Below are 19,583 nucleotides of genomic sequence, written 5' to 3'. Positions count from 1 at the left end.
CCTGCTCTTAATTTTGGCTTGGGTCATGATCTCAGGGTCATGGGATTGAGCCCTACATCGAACTATCAGCGAGGAGATTCCATCCCTCTCCCTCTGTCCCTTCCTTCCCCTCCTCAAATAAATAAATAAAATCTTCTTTAAAAATTAGAAATAGAGCATATTATATGATCCAGCAATCCCAGTTCCGGGTATATATCCAAAAGAATTGAAATTAGGACCTCAAAGAGCTATTAGCACGCCCATGTTCATTGCAGCATTATTCACGATAGCAAAGACACGGTGACAATGTAAATGTCCATCGACAGATGGATAGTGTGTTCTATACATACAATGGAATATTGGATAAATCTTTAAGACATTACACTAAGTGAAGTGATTCAGTCACAGGCAGACGAATACTGCATGATTCTACTCATATGAAGTATCTAAAATAGTCAAATTTATAGAATAAAGAGTGAAATGGTAGTTGACAGGGGCTGGAGGGAGGGGGAAATGGGGAAGCAACAGGCATAACATTTCAGTGACCCGACATGAGTAAGCTCTAGAGAGATCTGCTGTACGACGTTGTGCCTGTAGTCAACAGTACTATGCAAGACACTTAAAATTTGTTAAAACAGGAGATATCATGGTTTTATTTTTTTACTGTAATGACATCTTTTTAAAGATTTTATTTATTTATTTGAGAGAGAGAGCATGGGGAGGGGGAAAAGAGGGAGAGGGAGAGGGATGGGAAAACTCCCTGCTGAGCTCAGAGCCAAAGCTGGTTCAGTCCCAGGACCCTGGGATCGTGACCTGAGCCAAAGTCAGATGCCTGAGCCACCCAGATGCCCCCGTAATAACACTTGTTAAAAAGTCACTGCCTAATGTTGAACATAGCTGGTACTTTCTCTACCATGACCTTTTTTTCAATAAAAATTGTATATATTTAAGGTTATAATGCGATGATTTAATATACATAGTGCAATGATTATTACAGTCAAGCTAATTAACATATATTCTGACATTGTTACTCTATTTTCTTGTGATGAGAGCACCTGAGATCTACTCTCTTAGCCAATGTCCAGGATTCAGTATAGTGTTATTAACTATAGATCTCACACGGTACCCTAAATCTCTAGACTTATTCACCCTATCTATATGTGACTTTTACCTTTAACCACCATCTCCCCATTTCCCTCACCACCCCCTACCCCATCCCTGGTAACCACTGTTCTATGCTTCTATGTATTTGACTTTTTTTAGATTCCATGTATAGGTAAGATCATGCAGTATTTTTCTTTCTATGTCTGGCTTATTTCACTTAGCATAATACCCTCCAGTTTCAACCGTGTTGTTGCAAATGACAGGATTGTCTTCCTTTTATGACTGAATAATATTTGATTTTCTATATATGCCATAATTTATTTTATTTTAAGGCTTATTTATTTATTTTAGAGAGGGAGGAAGGGGCAGAGGGAGGATTCCCAAGCAGACTCCCCACTGAGCACGGAACCCAATGCAGGGCTCCATCCCAGGACCCTGAGTTCATGACCTGAGCCGAAATTAAGAATCAGATGCTTAACCAACTGAGCCACCCAAGTGCTCCATATGCTGTAATTTCTCTATCCATTATCTGTCAATGGACACTTGTGTTGTTTCCATTGTCTTGATTATTGTGAGTAACCCCGCAGTGAACATGGGAATGCATATCTTTCTTCAAGGAACTGATTTCATTTCCTTTGGGAATATATTCAGAAGAGAGATTACTGGATAATATGGTTGTCCTTTTTAAAATTTTTAATTAAAACCTCCATACTGTTTTCCCCCAGTGGGTTGAGGTGAATTGTGGAAATAAAGTTACATAAAAGAGTAAAGAGGTAATGACTTGTTTCTTGGGCATCCTGTTAGCCTGTGTCCATTTTCAGTGGGACCTAGATACGTGGCCAAGGGCAAATGAGCAAGAAGAACATATGCAGCCTAATTACCCCGGTAAACTAGCAGGGCCTCTCAGGAGCTCTTAAGCTAATACAGCATTTTAGTTTCCAAGAAAAATTGTACATTGCCGAATCAGCCACGGTTGGCCATTGCTGATTTTTACATTCGTTTATGTGAAAAGCCCTCTCCTTCATGGAAAATCTCCTTTATGACATGCGTCCACACCCAACAGGGACATTTAAGGTCATCCAAACCGCATTGCCTTCTCTACAAAGATAGGCCAGATTGCTCCCAACACTGGGCCTTGCCCATTGAATTCTTCTGGAATGCCTCTTAAAGATGCAGAGTATACTGCCTCCTGGTAGGGGTACTGTATGGGAAGGAGTCAGAGTCGGTGGGATCTTTGAGGGCTCCCTGGGCTGGGGCAGAGGTAGGTTCGCCTACATCATAGATCCTTGTCTCTGTTGCAGAGCCCAACCAGGGGGCTCAGCAGCCAAGATGAAGCCTCTTCTTCAAGAATGCGTTTGTTCATCCAAGCATTTACTCAGCATCTGCTATGGCAGACCCAGGGCTGGCCACTGAAAAATCAAAGATGAGAGTAAGACCTAAGACGTGGTCCTGCCTTAAGGAGCTTGAGGATAGGTCAGGACAGCAGGGCAGCATGCAGTGTAGGAAGTGTCACTAGGAAGGGCCATCCACTGCCCCGGCGGCACAGAGCAGAGCACCTACACCTGGCAGAAGGGGGCTAGGTCTTCCTAGTAACACCCTAGCTGGTCTTCAAGGGTATTCCAGAGGCAAGTGAAGGGGGAAGGGTAGCCCAAGTCAAGCACATACCTTTACCTTGGTCCAGAAATAAAAAGTGCCCAGTGGAGAACACACACTGAGCATCTTAGCATTTAAGACCCAGAGTGTGGGAAATGGGGTTGGAAAGGTAGGATCCAGTCACCAGGTTCTACTTCCAGGTGAAGGAGCAGGTGGGCAAACTAAATAATGACCTAGAGAGAGCATTCAAAGTCAAGATTGAAACATAGGTTCATTTCTCAAGCCTCCTTCCCTTGAGTGAATAAGCAAAATAGTTAAGAACACAAAGCTGGAATCAGATGGAGAGGCCTGGACTCCTGACTTTGCTCTGTATTTCAGCCTTCGAAATAGGAGTTATACAAGGGACTGTGACCCTAAGCTTCTTAGCTGCTGAGCCATAAACACCACTAGACCCAAGGTGGTAAAGGGAGGCTGGGAGAAGTTACCAGGAGGAGGAGTGCATGGTAGGGTGTGCTCCTTCAGAGGAACAGTGGCCCTCAGTCAAAGGGTAGAGATGGTCTGAATGCTGGATGAGAGGGGTCAGGCCAGTACGTACCCTTGTCCTGTATCTCCCCCTTCTTTCACCATCTCCACTGGGGGCCCCCCATTGGCCAACTCATACCAGATGTTACGGAGTTCACCCCTCACTTAGGGATACAGGTCAGCCTCCCAGGGCACAGAGTGAGTGGAAGGTGGCTCTAAAGTACAAACAGAAGGTGTCAAGGATGCCCACCTCCCAGGGAAGAGAAGCTTGAGTGAGATAATACTTTAAAGCTCTTAGTGGTATTTTTTACTCAAAACAAGTGCCTGGTCAAGGTTAAACTAGAATCTAGCAGTACATTTGCACCAATGTGCCACAGGTAGACAAGATGGCAAAGTAGGAAAGACTGAAGGGATCAGGGTTCTCCCTGGATGACCATCCCGAGGCTGGGAGGGATGCAATCGATGAGCCCCGGGGACATGTGTTGCCCATAATTGGGCATGACCATCAGTCATCGGGGTTGGAAGTTTAGATGTTATTCTGAACCACAGACTTTTTAGGTCTAGAACAGTTGAGAATGGCTTTATGGTCTTTGGGTACGCATGGTGAGATAATTTGTACGTTATTTAAATGGTTTGATATGTAAAATAAGAGCATAGAGATTCCACTTACAAAGAGGTCCAGACCACGGAAGTCCATGTTCTGTATATGGAGAGAAATAGGTCAAAGTTGTTTGTTCTCCTATTTGGACCCTGAACACAGACCTACTAATGCAATAGCCTGGCCAGGGAGCTCTGCGAAATTTCTAGATCTGGGGAAGATGCTACGACTTCTATTTGTCCTTCTTTTCATTTCCCCATCCTTATTTTTAAAATCCTCTTTCTTAACATTAACTCAGTCTCCAGGTTAGATCCACATCCTTTTCTTCTGTCCTCCATATAGCCACATAAACAGTATTCTATCCCCCACTCCAAAAACCAGAAGAAATTGGGATATACATTAAGAAAATTGGCACAAGAAGAATAAATCTTTCTTAGAATTTTCTTAAAGATTTTTCCCTGTTGAAAAGAGTGCCAAACTGTAAAGTAAAACACACTCAGTTGTTAATAAACAAAAACCTCACATATCTAAAATTTAGTTATTTTCCAAGTCGAACTAACATTTTGCTCTGTCTGCTTTTCCTAATATGCACATTTCATTTAAGCCCAAATCCTCATTATGGGAAACATTTACATATCCATCTCCAGGCTCCAGGGTTTCCTGGGCAGTAAAATATGCGCTCGGTGGTTTCAGAAGCACTGGCTCTAATTCATTTTGCCAAAAGCAGCAAATCTTTAAAAAATGAAATTTTCCAGGCACTTAGCCCCTAAATCAACCTTGTGGGGATAGATGAGCTTGAATCTCATCGGCCCGCAAAATGTCTCACAGCCTTTAAAAATGTCATCGGCCTTCCCCCTGGGCAGCAGGACCGGTGACACCATGTGTCACAGCAGGAGCAGCTGAAGAATGAGTGTACCAAGCCTGCATCTTGAACCTTATTGGGATTACTTATTTGCCCACAGCCTAATCCCTCACAGGCCTGTTGATTCCTGTTCACTTGTTCTCATTAAACAGGTCTCTAGGCTGGAGTTGGGTCTTGAACAAAGTTTGGCTAGCTGGGGGAGATTCAGGGCTCGTTTGTGGGGAGAACTCCCCCACTGCGTGGGTGCCCCCCACTGGGCTGCCACAGGCCCAGAACCAGGGTCTACACCATGCTGCTTTGCACCTGGCCTTCTAGAATCCAACCTTGCCTCTTCTCTGTCTGTCCCTGAGAGCTATGAGCTAAATCTTACCCCTTCCCAGGATGCCCTGCCCCATGTGGGCCTCAAGCATGTACTAGATCCCTCCCTAGGTCTCCTTGCTGTGCAAGCCAATTGAAAGAGGGAGTCATAGAGCCATAGTGTCTTCATGCCACAAAGAATATTAGGAATTTCCTGGTGTGGCCTCCTCATCCAAATGAGGAGATCCTGGTCCAGAACATACACCAGTGGCACCTGTACTGATGGTACAGGTCACATCAGAGCAGAAAGCAGAAGTGGAGTGAGAGCCCGTAGTAGTCTCAGGCGATGAATTGTATTGGGAGTGTGTAATGAAAATTTCTACTCGTGTTATGCCGGTCAGATAACTGTCAGTATCTCTAGAACTACATGTTACTTGCACCAACATCCTAATATTATCTTTTGAAAAATCAATTTTGAGGGTCGCCTGGGTGGCTCAGTGGTTGAGAGTCAGCCTCCGGCTCACGGCGTGATCCTAGAGTCCCAGGATCAAGTCCCACCTCAGCCTCCCCTAGAGGAGCCTGCTTCTCCCTCTGCCCATGTCTCTGCCTCTCTTTCCATGTCTCTCACAAATAAATAAATAAAATCTTCAAATAAAATAAAATTAAAATAAATCCATTTTGAAAGGGTTCGGGGGGGAAAGCGGTGATAGCATTATGACTTGTGCCGACTTCTGCTTTTATATTTAGTGTGTATTAATGACCCAAACTGGAACCTTCCAAATTACCCAATTTGGGCCTGGTAGGTTGATAATGTGCATGTGAGGGCAACTTACAGCAAGTTGGTTATCAACCCACTGACCGTTGGGGATAACGTTACAGACAGTACGACCAATAGCACTTACACACAGAGGGTTTAGGGGTTGATCTGGGAATATTACAAGGCTCTGGTTAATAACGTGGAAAAAAAAGCTGGGCTTCCATATGTGTTCACCTTTTTGCCGTCCATCAAATCGCAGCTTTAATTCTGTGCCACCTCTGCCCACGGAATGTGTGATTTCTCTGCTAAGGTTGTATATGCAACACACAGTGCAGGTTTACTCCCCTTGAGTATAAACGGCTCTTCCTCTGAGGCGGAATGGCCAGTGACCACGGTGGACATAGAGCCACACGGGTCCTGACTCTGTCTTATCTTCCAGGCTCTGTGGCTACCCTCCCTTTTATGATGAAAATGACTCCAAGCTCTTTGAACAGATCCTCAAGGCAGAATATGAATTTGACTCCCCCTACTGGGATGACATCTCCGACTCTGGTAGGTGTCCAGGTGCCCCAGGGCTGGCCCCCAGGACCCCTACACTTGACCCGGACAGGCCTGAGGGTTTCGGGGTGGTCCTGAGGCTCCCAGGGAAGCTCCGTGAGCTGCGTACTTGACTTGGCAAAGCAGAAGACAGGCTGGGGGCCTCTGCCTGGAGCCACACTGAGGGTCGGGGCCGACTCCCCTACCCCCTCCGCAAGCCATGCCCTGACCTGGGCACTCCAGGACTGCCGCAGTGTAGGCTAGTGTTCATTGAGTGCTTGCTGTGTGCCGAGCACTGTGAGCTCCGCACACGCACTAATGCACTCAGTCCTCTGGGATGTTCCCCATTTCCTCTTCAGGGATAAAGATCAAAACCAAGGCTCTGGTGGACTGACGAGCCTCTCGAGCCTCAGTGTCCTCCTGACAAGGTTGGGATGGTAACAGCAGGCCTCCCTACCACAGAGGGTGGCACAAGGCCCAAATAAAATAATAAATGGGGCAGAGCCATTCCCATCCTGCTGAGCTGTTCAAATATCACATGTATTATCTGTGTTATTTCCTCCTCACTGGAGACACTGCTTTATTCCTCAGTCTTCTAAAAGCTGGTGCCCTAGTACAGTTCTCCAAGGCCTGCAGGGAAAAGCGGCATGAGGAATGTTTGATTTCTGAGCTCAGAGGGCACAGTCCTCCCGCCAGGAGCCCCAGTCCTGTGGGCAGAGAGCTGCCAGGCCCTGCGATGCCACAGGTCTCTGGCCTGGCACACAGGTGTCACCCTCAGGTTCTGTGACCCAGTCCCTTGTGTTCTCAGGGTCCCACTTCTGGGTCCTTCCTCATCCCGGGCCTCCTAGCGCTCTGCCCTTCCCCACCAGGGCACATTTTCCTGCATCGCAGTTTCCTGCTCATCGTAGCCGCCTAAGTGGGCTGCGTATCCGCAGTGCCTGCACAGCTCGGCGGCCCGAGCAGGGGCTGCGGGGACCTTCTGGAGTCAGTAATGTCTAAAACACAGAGAGGACGTCAAGAAAGCAGCTTCCCGAAGCAGTGAGCTCAGTGAGAGGCACGTGATGACAAAGATGTTTGATCTCTGAACCAAAGATGTCCCTGGCTGCCAAAAGGAAGGGCTTTGGGTTGCGAAGGCAGGGTCCCAGGCCTGGCTTGGCCGCCTCCCCATTCACCGTGTTCCCTCTCAGACTGCCAAGTCGTGGCTTCCTTTTCTCCCAACTGCGGAATCCTGTGGGCCTTTTGTGCTAAAGCTGCCACAGGGTCAGCAGCAGGGCTGGCCTGTTTTTCAGGCTCCACACAATATTCTCAAAAACCCGGTGGCATCAAACTGTTGCATCCCAAGTCACAAACTGATCCCGCCCCTTGTGCTTTCTTTTTCAACAGCAAAAGACTTCATCCGGAATCTGATGGAGAAAGATCCAAATAAAAGATACACCTGTGAGCAAGCAGCTCGGCACCCATGGTAAGAGAGATCACCCACGGGGAAGACCGCACTATCTGATGCCTTCCCAGAGCAAACCCCCTCTCGGCCGTTCTCGGTTCTGGAATGATTGCCTCTCATTCTGACCACTGGCTCTCATCCCATCCCCACAGCAACACTGGAACTCTTCTGTTCCCTCGGCACACAGGCCTTTGAATGCACGGGTGACAAGTTCAGTGAGCAAAAGCTAGCTGAAGGTTTTTCATTTTACATGAAGTATTTTAGGATCGTTTTTACTGAAGGTGGTTCTCTAGGGAGGCATCAAAATTGGAGTTTTATTCCTTGAGCTTACTGTTCCATAAGTAAGTAAATTGATGTTATATATGTTTGTCTTTTTAAAATGCTTTTCAGGGTATCTGGGTGGCTCAGTCGGTTAAGTGTCCAACTCCGAATCTCAGCTCAGGTCATGATCTCAAGCCCCCCAGTCTGGGCGTGGAGCCTACTCAAAAAAAAAAAGAAAAAAAGAAAGAAAATACTTTTCAAGTTAATGTGTCTTCAACCCCAGCAGCATTTATTAATGCTTGTGATGTTCCATGACACGCTTTCAGCAGTGCTCTTGAGGCCACCTTTTCCTGTGACTTACTGGGTTTGAAACCAGCTTCATTATCAACTAGCTGTTACATTAGGTTTATACTTAACTTCTCTAAGCTTCAGTTTTCTTATCTTTATTTAAATTTTTTTAATATTTATTTATTTTAGAGGGAGCGTGTGTGTGCAGGGGAGAAGAGAAAGAGAAACCCAAGCAGACTCCACACTGAGCACGGAGCCCGGTGAGGGGCTTGATCTCATGACCCTGAGATCACAGCCTCAGCCAAAAATAAGACTCAGATGCTTAAATGACTGCACCACCCAGGTGCCTCCGATTTTCTTATCTTTAAAATGAGAACATCTGTAAGCTAGATGATACCTAGCTTACAGAGTTGATGTAAGAAATAATTGAGATCATGCCTATCAGGGGTTTAGCGCAACGTCTGGAACATAGCAAACGTTTTGTTGGTTATTATCATTAAACCACTAGGAGCATCCATTTAGAAACAGAGACTGGGGATGGTAAAATGTATTGTATGATGACAACAAACACTTTGACTTCAGGAGAAATTCCCCTAAGAAGCAGTCTAGGAAACTGCCACTTGTGTGTTCTGCTGTCCCCTGTGGCATTTCCTCCATAGGGTCACATGCTGGTTTGTCTTCCAAAGGGGACCTGCTCAGGGGAATGTCACAACCTGGTTTCATAGTACAGATGGCCACTGATTTAACGATGTTTTTGACTACGATGATGCCAATGTGGTGCCGATTCAGTAGGAACCCTTCCAGTTTTGAATTTTGATCTTTTCTCAGGCTGGCTGTATTAGGGGAGATCTCCTCATATGATGCCCGCTCTGGTAGCCACAACGCCCTGTCAGCCATGTGATCATGATGGTCCATAACCAATACCCTGACAGCTGTTCTATCTCTTATACAGCCATTCTGTTCTTCACCTTCAGTGCAGTGTTCAATAAATTTCATGAGCTGTTCAACACCTTAGCATAAAATAAGCTTTGTGTTAGGTGATTTTGCCCAACTGGAGGCTACCGTAGTGTTCTGAGCACGTTTAGGGTAGATGAGCTAAGTTATGTTTGGCAGGTTTGGTGCATTAAGTGCATTTTTGCTGTATGATATTTTCAATTTATGATAGGTTTATAGGGACATAACCCCTATTGTAAGTTAAGGAAGTTCTGTATTTTCATTTATGACAATATTTGTCACTTCTTTTTTTTTAAAAGGTTTTATTTATTCATGAGAGACACAGAGAGAGAGAGGCAGAGACACAGGCAGAGGGAGAAGCAGGCTCCACACAGGGAGCCCAACATGGGACTCGATCCCAGGTCTCCAGGATCACACCCTGGGCTGAAGGCAGCACTAAAACTCTGAGTCACCGGGGCTACCCAACATCTGTCACTTCTTGAGCACCAATTCTATTTCAGATCCTATTCTAATTGTGTTAAAATATCATCTTATGGTTTCTTTTTTTTATGATGACCCAATAAGGTAGGCTTTATCTCTCCATTTCAGAAATAATAAAATTGATTTAGAAATAAAAGGTAACTTAGCCTTAGCCAAGACTGCATAGCCTCTACCTAACGGTAAAGCCACAATCGTTTCCAGCCAGAACTGATTCCAAAATAAATGCTCTTGACCACCACCCTGTAAGGAGAAGTAAAAGAAGGACAGGAATAGTTGAAGAGGAGGGAAAGATACTTCCAAATATGGAGACAGGTTTGGTCATTTATATTTTTAGTGAGTTTAAAATAAATGGTATTTTATTTTGTAATCAGTTACATTGGACAATAGGTCAAAGTGTGTGACGATAAAGTTAGTAAAGCTTTTCTTACTTTATCAACAATTGGCCCTCAGAGCTGTATGAGAACTTTGTCTTCTTCCAGTTTTATGGAAGTATGTAGTTGACATACACTGTGTAAGTTTAAGGAATAGAGCATAATGACTTCACATATGAATGTATTGCAAAATGATTACCGTACTAAGTGTAATGAACACCCATCCCACCCATCCCACCCATCCCCTTACGTAGGTCCCCAAAACAACTTTTTCCCTTGGTTGAGACCTTTGAGGGATTTACTCTCTAGTAGTTTTCCAATAGATGCTGCAGTCGGCCTAACCATAGCCATCACATTGTACATTACGTCCCAGCCCATATTTATCTTGTACGAAAGAGACTTTTGGGATGATCTGATGGAGGAGGAAAGTGATTTCTAAAGAGGCGAAGCAATTTGCTTCTTTGGACCAGTTCACTAATCCAGCCTCGCTCTGTGGAAGACAGGAAGGATGCCAGCCAAAACTTCGTCTCTCCTTCACCAGACATTTTTGAGAAACCAAAGAAGGGAGAGGTCGGTTTTGCTGAGGGGCCTGGCAGGAGACTTCCCAGAGGGCCTGCCGCAGGCTGTCCAGGGAGGGGAAGGGAGGGGAGGGGAGAGGGATGGGGTTCTGGGCAGGGCCAGCAGCCTGGGCCTTGATCAGGGCCTAAACTGCGCCTCTATCCCAGAGCCACGGTGCTCGGTATTCTTTTTTTTTTATAAATTTATTTTTTTATTGGTGTTCAATTTGCCAACATATAGAATAACACCCAGTGCTCATCCCGTCAGGTGCCCCCCTCTGTGCCCGTCACCCAGTCACCCCCAGCCCCTGCCCTCCTCCCCTTCGACCACCCCTAGTTCGTTTCCCAGAGTTAGGAGTCTCTCATGTTCTGTCTCCCATTCTGATATTTCCCACTCATTTTTTTCTCCTTTCCCCTTTATTCCCTTTCACTTTTTTATATTCCCCATATGAATGAGACCATATAATGTTTGTCCTCCTCCAATTGACTTACTTCACTCAGCATAATACCCTCCAGTTCCATCCACGTCGAAGCAAATGGTGGGTATTTGTCGTTTCTAATGGCTGAGGAATATTCCATTGTATACATAGACCACATCTTCTTTATCCATTCATCTTTCGATGGACACTGAGGCTCCTTCCACAGTTTGGCTATTGTGGACATTGCTGCTAGAAACATCGGGGTGCAGGTGCAATGAAACGCCAGGACACCTGCACTCAGTATTCCTGGAGGAGGAGTGGACAAAGGAGCAAGGCAGCAGAGAACTCGAAGGGAAGGCCCCACCAGCAGGGTTCTGGCACCTGCTCCAGCGTAGCCTCTAGGGCAGCGTGAGCTTTGAGTCCAGGTCCCAGATTCCCTTTGTTACTGCATGGACGAGCTCCTGAGCCCTGGGCTTCCTTGTGTCGAATGAACCAAGATCATAAATATTAGTCCATATCCCATGGGGCTTTTCAAGGGATTGAGTAAGACATTACATACAAATAAGAAGAAGACCTAGTACCGAACAAATCTCCAATCTATATGAGTTGCTGCTAATTTATTATCATACTAAAGCAATTTGTACTTTCCCCATCGGGCATTGGGGGCCCCTGAGAGGTTTTGAGCAGATGATCAGATTTGCATTTCTGAGAGCTCAACTGGCTGCAGGATGGAGGTTGGAGGAATTGCTGGCGCTGGGCCTAGGGAGGCTGACAGGGCAGTGCAGACTGGAGGCCGGGCTGCCGCTGGCCCAGAGAAGGGTGGAGGGGGCCTGCCCGGAGCCACAGGGATGGAGCAGGATGGAGAGCAGGAAGGACATGCCAGGGCTGGGGAGCCACAGTTTGGGACAAGCAGGGTCTGAGCTTATTCCCAGGGTTCCAGTTGGAGGGACTGGGCAGGTGAGATGCCTCTACTGGGAGGTGCTGCAGCCTGTGCTAGAGCAGGAGGGAGGGCCCAGGACCTTCCACATGGAGAGATTCGGGGACCCTTTGCTGAGTCCGGAGCCCAGGAAAGAGGTCGAGCTAGAGACAGATTTCAAGGTCATTGGCCCGGGTCACATCAGGATTTAGTAGCACGTGAGCTGCACAAATGGAGGCCTTTTTACTTCAGAGCTGGGTTTTTGCCAGTGCTTTATTATTTCTACCATGCATTTCAAAAGGCCCTGGAAGCCAAACATTAGAAAATGGTGAAAACGAATGCATTTGACTCAAATATCATTGAAATGCCCCACTGCCTGCATTTGTGATATCCTTGTTTCTCTTATGTCAAACTGCCTGGGCCAAGAGCACGGGTTCGACAGAGATCTAGCAGAAAGTGGAGTGATTACTCTGGTGAAGCTCAGCTTCTCAGCAGCACTGTTCTAGAAGCTGTGCTCTGGGCACATCGATTATATCCAGAGGACATGATCTCTTACTCTGCACTTGCTCCTCCAACTCAATCAAGGCTACCTGGAGCCTGGACGGCCTCAGGAAGCCACAGACCCCTTACCTTGGCCTCAAAACAGACTACTCCAGACAGGACAGGGCTCCTTTCAAAGCTGTCCATGTGTGGGGAGCGCCTGGGTGGCTCAGTGGATTGAGGGTCTGCCTTCAGCTCAGATCATGATCTCAGAGTCCGCTTCTCCCTGTACTTCTGTACTCTTGCTCTATTGCTCTCACTCTCAAATAAATAAATAAATTTTTTTTAAAAAAACTGTCCATATAGAGGACCATCAGCCCATCTTGCCAGATGTTTCCTGTGCCTCTCTCACTTGAGGCTTTGCCTTCTCATGGTGGTGCATGGTAAGGAGCCAACAGCCTGCCCCCTGCCAGCCAAAGAGTAGGGTCTGGCAAGTGGCAGGCTGGAAGCCCATCCCTCTTAAGGGAAGCACCCTGATGAGGTTTGTTTGTCTGGTTCAGATTGCTCTGAATCTCAGTCTCTAGTTACCCTGACAAGGAAACCAACGTGATGATTCCCAGGCTTCCATGCTCCAGGCGAAGACACTTGGCAGTGTGCCCACCTGGGGAGACATGGTGTATTGGCCAGGCTGGATGGCATCTGCAGCCCCCTCCTCAGTGTTCGCTGAGACCCCTCCCCTCTCCTGGGCTCCAGCCAGCTGAGCCACAGTTGACCACAGGAATCGGGAAGCAGCCCACTAGGAGTCTGGGAGACCCCGTCCTGGGGGTCACCCAGGCATCACCAAGCCTGTCTTGAGCAAGTGGCTAGGTAAATGCAAACTCAGAGCTGTGGAGATACAGCAGACTAAGTACAAAACAGCAGAAGGCAAGGAGAGAGGAGTTTGATGACTTGCGTGTGGAGAAGGAGGCAAGACCTTACAAAGTGCAGTCTCTGTGAATGCCATCTGTGTTGTTAGCAAGGGGTTAAGACAGGAAAGCGGATGGGCACCTGGCTGGCTCAGTTGGTAGAGTGTGCGACTCGATCTTGGGGTTGTGAGTTCAAGCCCCATGTTGGGTGTAAAGATTACTTAAAAAGGAACAAAAAAAGGAAAGCAAAGGACACAAGAATAGAACATGGGTGTCCATAGCTATTTGCATGTGTGTATATACGGATTTATAAGGAAATTCTGCCGTATCAGAGGCATTGCTCAATTCCTAGGACCATCGAGGCAAAACCGGAGTCCCTTCCAATCCTAACATCCCGCGCCACCAGTGTTGTTGATGAATAAGCTGAAGCTAGTAGCACCGAGCATCGCGAGTGTCCTACGTTGTCGTTATAAACTCTCTGGCTCGTGAGCAGCAGCAGGCATTCCCAGGACAGTGCCCGTTTGAGGAAGATGGTGTGCTGTCATGGGCCAAGAGGGCCACATCTCTCCAAGGAGAGGGCCTCACGGGAGCCTCTGGGCCACGTCTGCCCTGCTGGGTCCTCCTCAGCCACAGCACTCCCCAGCACGGTGGGAAGTGAGCACGGAACATTCCTAAAATAATTGGAAGTTTGCATTTTCCTTGCATCTCAGCCCATGCTAACCCACAGAGAAGGGAGTCTCCCTGCCCCCCTCGCTGGGCTGTTTGCTTTGGAGCACAGCTCTGCCCTGCGGTGCTGCTCAGCCCGAGGAACCCCAGACTTCTACCACTTGTGCCTGCTTGTTTCCAAGAAGGCGCTGGCCACCGATGAGTTGGAATTGGCCTTCTATTCTGAGGCTGTAGCTTTTTCAAACGGTGCAAGAGGAAACACTCAGATGAATTATCTAGAAGGAAAAGCCCAATGAAGATGTCTGCAGTCCCCTAACCTCGTCCCCCTTGTTTCAAATGGATTTGCCCAGTATTCTATTTCATTAGTGTGTGTCTGGGGAAAGGGGGCGACTGACAGTTGTTGGAAATGGAAACCTGGTTCCCTTGAGTTAGTTTCTGAGTGTCCTCTTGACTAAGTATTTCCAGCCCTGCTGGAGGAAAGACCAGAGTCTATGGTGGGAGGGGCAGGGGTTGCTTTTAGCTGGGAATATCAGACTGCATTCCAAACATAGGCCCAGCCTGGCACAGACTAAAGGTCCAGGTCATCAACCATGTTTTCAGTTCTCAAGTGAAGGGCTGGGTAGGTGGGGACATACTTTTTGCTCAGGGATGATTTCTTGTCTGAACAAGCCCTAAGCTTGTTCCCTTCGTGTCCTGAAATGCTTGTGCATTGTAGTGTGAGGCGTCCAGGCTGTTTTGGGTCTACCTTCCAGCCAGAAAGGACAGTCAGTGTTCCTGACATCTATCTGTCCCTTAACTTTCCAAGATGCAAAAAAATTATTTTGGTATCAGGTACCGACCTAGAATCTAATAGTTGTTAAAAGAAAGGGAAGACATGGAAGGTTCTAAGTGCAGAAGAGAATGAGAGCAAACACAGCTTCCTCTGAAACTGGGGGGATGGAGCGGGGAAGGCCAGGTGGTTCAATGTAGCGGAGGGATGGTGTTGAGATTGAAAGGGATGTGTGGGAGAAGAATGAGCTGCAAAGGACCTCCAGGTGACCAATGGGACTGGAGATTGTGAGCCGAGAGAGAGGAGGGAAGTGTGAGATGGGCGTAGGGGTATCTACCTATGATAAAGCTGAAGGAGGTAGGAAAATTGGACATCCACATGCAGAAGAATGAAACTAGACCATTCTCTTACACCACACACCAAAATAAACTCAAAATGGATGAAAGATCTAAATGTGAGACAAGATTCCATCAAAATCCTAGAGGAGAACACGGGCAATACCCTTTGAACTTGGCCACAGCAACTTTTTGCAAGATACATCCACGAAGGCAAGAGAAACAAAAGCAAAAATCAATTATTGGGACTTCATCAAGATAAGAAGCTTCTGCACAGCAAAAGAAACAGTCCACACAACTAAAAGACAACCTCTACAGAATAGGAGAAGATATTTGCAAATGACATATCAGATAAAGGGCTAGTTTCCAAGATCTATAAAGAACTTATTGAACTCAACAGCAAAGAAACAAACAATCCAACCCTGAAATGGGCAAAAGACATGAACAGAAATCTCACAGAGGAAGACATAGACATGGCCAAGAAGCACATGAGAAAATGCTCCGCATCATTTGCCATCAGGGAAATACAAATCAAAACCACAATGAGATACCACCTCACACCAGTGAGAATGGGGAACATTAACAAGGCAGGAAACAAATGCTGGAGAGGATGTGGAGAAAGGGGAACCCTCTTACACTGTTGGTGGGAATGTGAACTGGTGCAGCCACTCTGGAAAATTGTGTGGAGGTTCCTCAAAGAGTTAAAAATAGACCTGCCCTACGACCCAGCAATTGCACTGCTGGGGATTTACCCCAAAGATACAGATGCAGTGAAACGCCAGGACACCTGCACCCCGATGTTTATAGGAACAATGTCCACAATAGCCAAGCTGTGGAAGGCGCCTCGGTGCCCATTGAAAGATGAATGGATAAAGAAGATGTGGTTTATGTATACAATGGAATATTCCTCAGCCATTAGAAACGACGAATACCCCCATTTGCTTCGACGTGGATGGAACTGGAGGGTATGATGCTGAGTGAAATAAGTCAATCGGAAAAGGACAAACATTATGTGGTCTCATTCATTTGGGGAATATAAAAATTAGTGAAAGGGAATAAAGGGAAAGGAGAGAAGATGAGTGAAGATATCAGTGAGGGTGACAAAACATGAGAGACCCCCTAACTCTGGGAAATGAACAAGGGGTGGTGGAAGGGGAGGTGGGCGGGGCGTTGGAGTGACTGGGTGATGGGCACTGAGGGGAGCACTTGGAGGGATGAGCACTGGGTGTTACGCTAAATGTTGGCAAATTGAACTCTAATAAAAAATTTTTTTAGATATGTGTGAAAAAAATGAAGGAGGAAACAATAGGACGAGGAGGGTAATTTGTAAGTAGTTTCTAAGGACAGAGGTGAAGAGCAAACCCACTTCTCCCCTGCGGACAGAAGGCTATAGAACAGACAGTAATTAATGCCCTGTGATATCAGGGACTCAGCAGAGTGCAGAGTGGATTTGGTCCTGGCAGTTCTGAGAATTTTCCAAGGAAATGCAAGGGAAGAAGATTTGCCAAGCAGGGGTGAGCTGAGGCTGCGTGCCTTCTCACTGAGCATAGAGGAGGTGAGGGGGCGCGAGGTGTGGGCAAAGAGAGCGCCGCAGAGCTTAGTTCTCCTAGATGGAGCCAGAAGGATGCTCTGGGCCCCAGGGTGTGAGCAGGGCCATGGAGCAATGGGCAGAGAGAGCAGAGAGGAGGAGCCTGGAGCAGGAGGAAGCTGGGAAGGTGGCCCCGGGTAGGGATTTGGTAGATAGGGATTTGGTGGCAGGGAACACATGTGGGAACTCGGAGGGGAAGCGCTACTGGTAGAGAGCAGGTGGGGAGGGAGAGGGAAGGGAAACTGGGTTCAGGTGACCTTGTGGCTTCTGAGGTTGTAGGAATTGCAGGCAAAAGGAAATAAGTGGGAACCAAGCAGAGAGGTCAACAAATTCCTGGGAGGGTGGCGAGTGTAGAAGGGGACAGGAGGGCAGCCCAGTGGCTCAGCAGCTTAGTGCCGCCTTCAGCCCAGGGCTTGATCCTGGAGACTTGGGATCGAGTCCCACATCGGGCTCCCTGCATGGAGCCTGCTTCTCCCTCTGCCTGTCTCTCTCTCTCTCTCTGTGTGTGTGTGTGTGTGTGTCTCATGAATAAATAAAATCTTAAAAAAAAAGGGGGGGGGGACAGGACTTTGAGCATGGTGGTGGCCGGTTATGTGTGTTCAGACAAGAGCCACGCAGCCTAGAAGGGCAAGGGCAAGCCACCCTCTCAGTAAACCTCCGGATGGGCACATGATGGAGGCTTTCCTGGGAAAGCAGTAGGGGACTCAGGGTCTGGGCACCCCGCCTCCACCCAAGAAACTCTTTAAAAGAAGCATCTCTGCCTCTGTTTCAGGATCGCTGGTGACACCGCCCTCAACAAAAACATCCACGAGTCGGTCAGTGCCCAGATCCGCAAGAACTTTGCCAAGAGCAAGTGGAGAGTAAGTCTTGAGTCTTTATTCTTGAGATTTAATTAATCCGGGGTGAACTGAAAACCCCTCCCATGACACTTGCCTGTGGTTGGAGCGTTATTATTTCTAACACTCACTGTCCCCCAGGTCTGATGACAGTCCCCAGAACCTCACCCAGAAAATCTTGCTAATTTTAAAACCAATAATGATGAAGCCTCAGGGGGTGTCGTGGTGTGGGAGGGGTAAAGTCCGCGATTTAACATTCCCCCTCTGTGATTCAAAATAGCAATAGCTCATGTCTTTTGCCCATTTCATGATTGGATTGTTTGTTTCTTTGCTGTTGAGTTTAATAAGTTCTTTATAGATCTTGGAAACTAGCCCTTTATCTGATATGTCATTTACAAATATCTTCTCCCATTCTGTAGGTTGCCTTTTAGTTGTGTGGACTGTTTCTTTTGCTGTGCAGAAGCTTCTTACCTTCATGAAGTCCCAACAATTCATTTTTGCTTTTGTTTCTCTTGCCTTCATGGATGTATCTTGCAAGAAGTTACTGTGGCCAAGTTCAAAAAGGGTGTTGCCTGTGTTCTCCTCTAGGATTTTGATGGAATCTTGTCTCATATTTAGATCTTTCATCCATTTTGAGTTTATTTTGGTGTATGGTGTAAGAGAATGGTCTAGTTTCATTCTTCTGCATGTGGATGTCCAATTTTCCCAGCACCATTTATTGAAGAGACTGTCTTTCTTCCAATGGATAGTCTTTCCTCCTTTGTCGAATATTAGTTGACCATAAAGTTGAGGGTCCACTTCTGGAGTCTCTGTTCTGTTCCATTGATCTATGTGTCAGTTTTTGTGCCAGTACCACACTGTCTTGAAAAAAAAAAATAGCAATAGTGGCGGCTCTTACTCAGAGGCTGTTTCTTAGGAACATAATTCCTGTTGTCTGCCTTTCTTTTGCTAGAACTTTGATTAGTTGACTTCTGTTAAAGATATGAAAGGGGTGGCGGGGGGCACCCAGGGAAACCCTGTTTAGGAGAGTCTAAACCCTAGGTTCTAATCAGTGTGCGTAAGTTAAGAGCTGGCTGTGTTGCCAGGAGACACTGTACAGAAACAAAATTAATTCCACGGACCTACAATCAGCACACTCGCACCAATAGCAGGAAAATTAAAACTACTGAAAACATCATCAAAAAGTACCATTTTGGATACGGTCTTTTTACAATATGCCTTTGATTCTAAAAGGCACTTCTCTTAAGTGACGGAGAGAATTGGTTTACATTTATTCTAGATGTGTACTAGAATCAGAAGAGAAGAGTATCTGTTTAAATCTCCAAAATACATCTCCATGGGGGGAGGAGGCGCCTGGACACAAAATCCCTGTCATTTTGGAAGAAGGGGCAAGACGAGCATCCCCTCTAAGGGATTGTGTGAGAAGGCTCTGAGAAGTCTGAAATGCTCCGGGTAACGGGAGAAATGACAGGACACGACTCTGAGTCTTTTCTGAATTGGCCAGACTGTGTTGTCTGATTCTCCCCTTTCTTAAATTTCAGCAAGCATTTAATGCCACGGCCGTCGTGAGGCATATGAGGAAGCTCCATCTCGGCAGCAGCCTGGACAGTTCAAATGCAAGTGTTTCCAGCAGCCTCAGCTTGGCCAGCCAAAAAGATTGTGCGTATGTAGCAAGGACTGAACTTTTCAACTGGCATTTCAGGCCCCGCTAGGGTGGGGAGGCGGGAACCCACGTCTGCGAGCACCCCGTGTTTGGTACTTCATGTCGTGTAACGTCCCTGCCAACCCTGGGACATTGTTTAATTTGAAAGAATCTCTGCTAGACGTTTAATTATTGGATATTCACACAATAGTGGGCCTCATTATTCTCATTTTTAGATGAGAAATGTGTGGCTCCGGGCCCGGCCTGGCCATGTCTGTCTGGACAAAAGCCCAGACACTTTCCGATCTGTCTCCTTCCCCTGAGGTTTGCTCCTCGCCGTGCATCCTTCTTAGGGGTTGAGGAAGCGATGGCGGAGGCTCATGACAGCCTGATCTCAATGGGTTTTAATATCTGGCTTTTTTGATG

At 46.8% G+C, this 19,583-nt stretch overlaps 1 protein-coding gene across 3 annotated transcripts in view; it reads left to right on the top strand.

Annotated features, from left to right (window-relative positions):
• CAMK1D (calcium/calmodulin dependent protein kinase ID) overlaps positions 1 to 19,583 on the top strand; it is a 431,901-nt gene that overhangs the window by 404,611 nt on the left and 7,707 nt on the right. For 2 of the 3 annotated variants that reach the window (XM_038530114.1, XM_038530116.1), the window contains 4 exons: positions 6,152 to 6,264; positions 7,633 to 7,711; positions 17,452 to 17,539; positions 19,057 to 19,174. In XM_038530114.1, the coding sequence (XP_038386042.1) occupies positions 6,152 to 6,264; positions 7,633 to 7,711; positions 17,452 to 17,539; positions 19,057 to 19,174 (398 nt within the window). Of the gene's footprint in view, positions 1 to 6,151; positions 6,265 to 7,632; positions 7,712 to 17,451; positions 17,540 to 19,056; positions 19,179 to 19,583 lie in introns of all 3 variants that reach the window. The other variant, XM_038530115.1, reaches the window with a different exon arrangement.

This window comes from Canis lupus, chromosome 2 (assembly GCF_011100685.1).
Source record: "Canis lupus familiaris isolate Mischka breed German Shepherd chromosome 2, alternate assembly UU_Cfam_GSD_1.0, whole genome shotgun sequence".
Lineage (NCBI taxonomy): Eukaryota > Metazoa > Chordata > Mammalia > Carnivora > Canidae > Canis > Canis lupus.
This window is presented reverse-complemented; position numbering and strand designations above follow the sequence as displayed.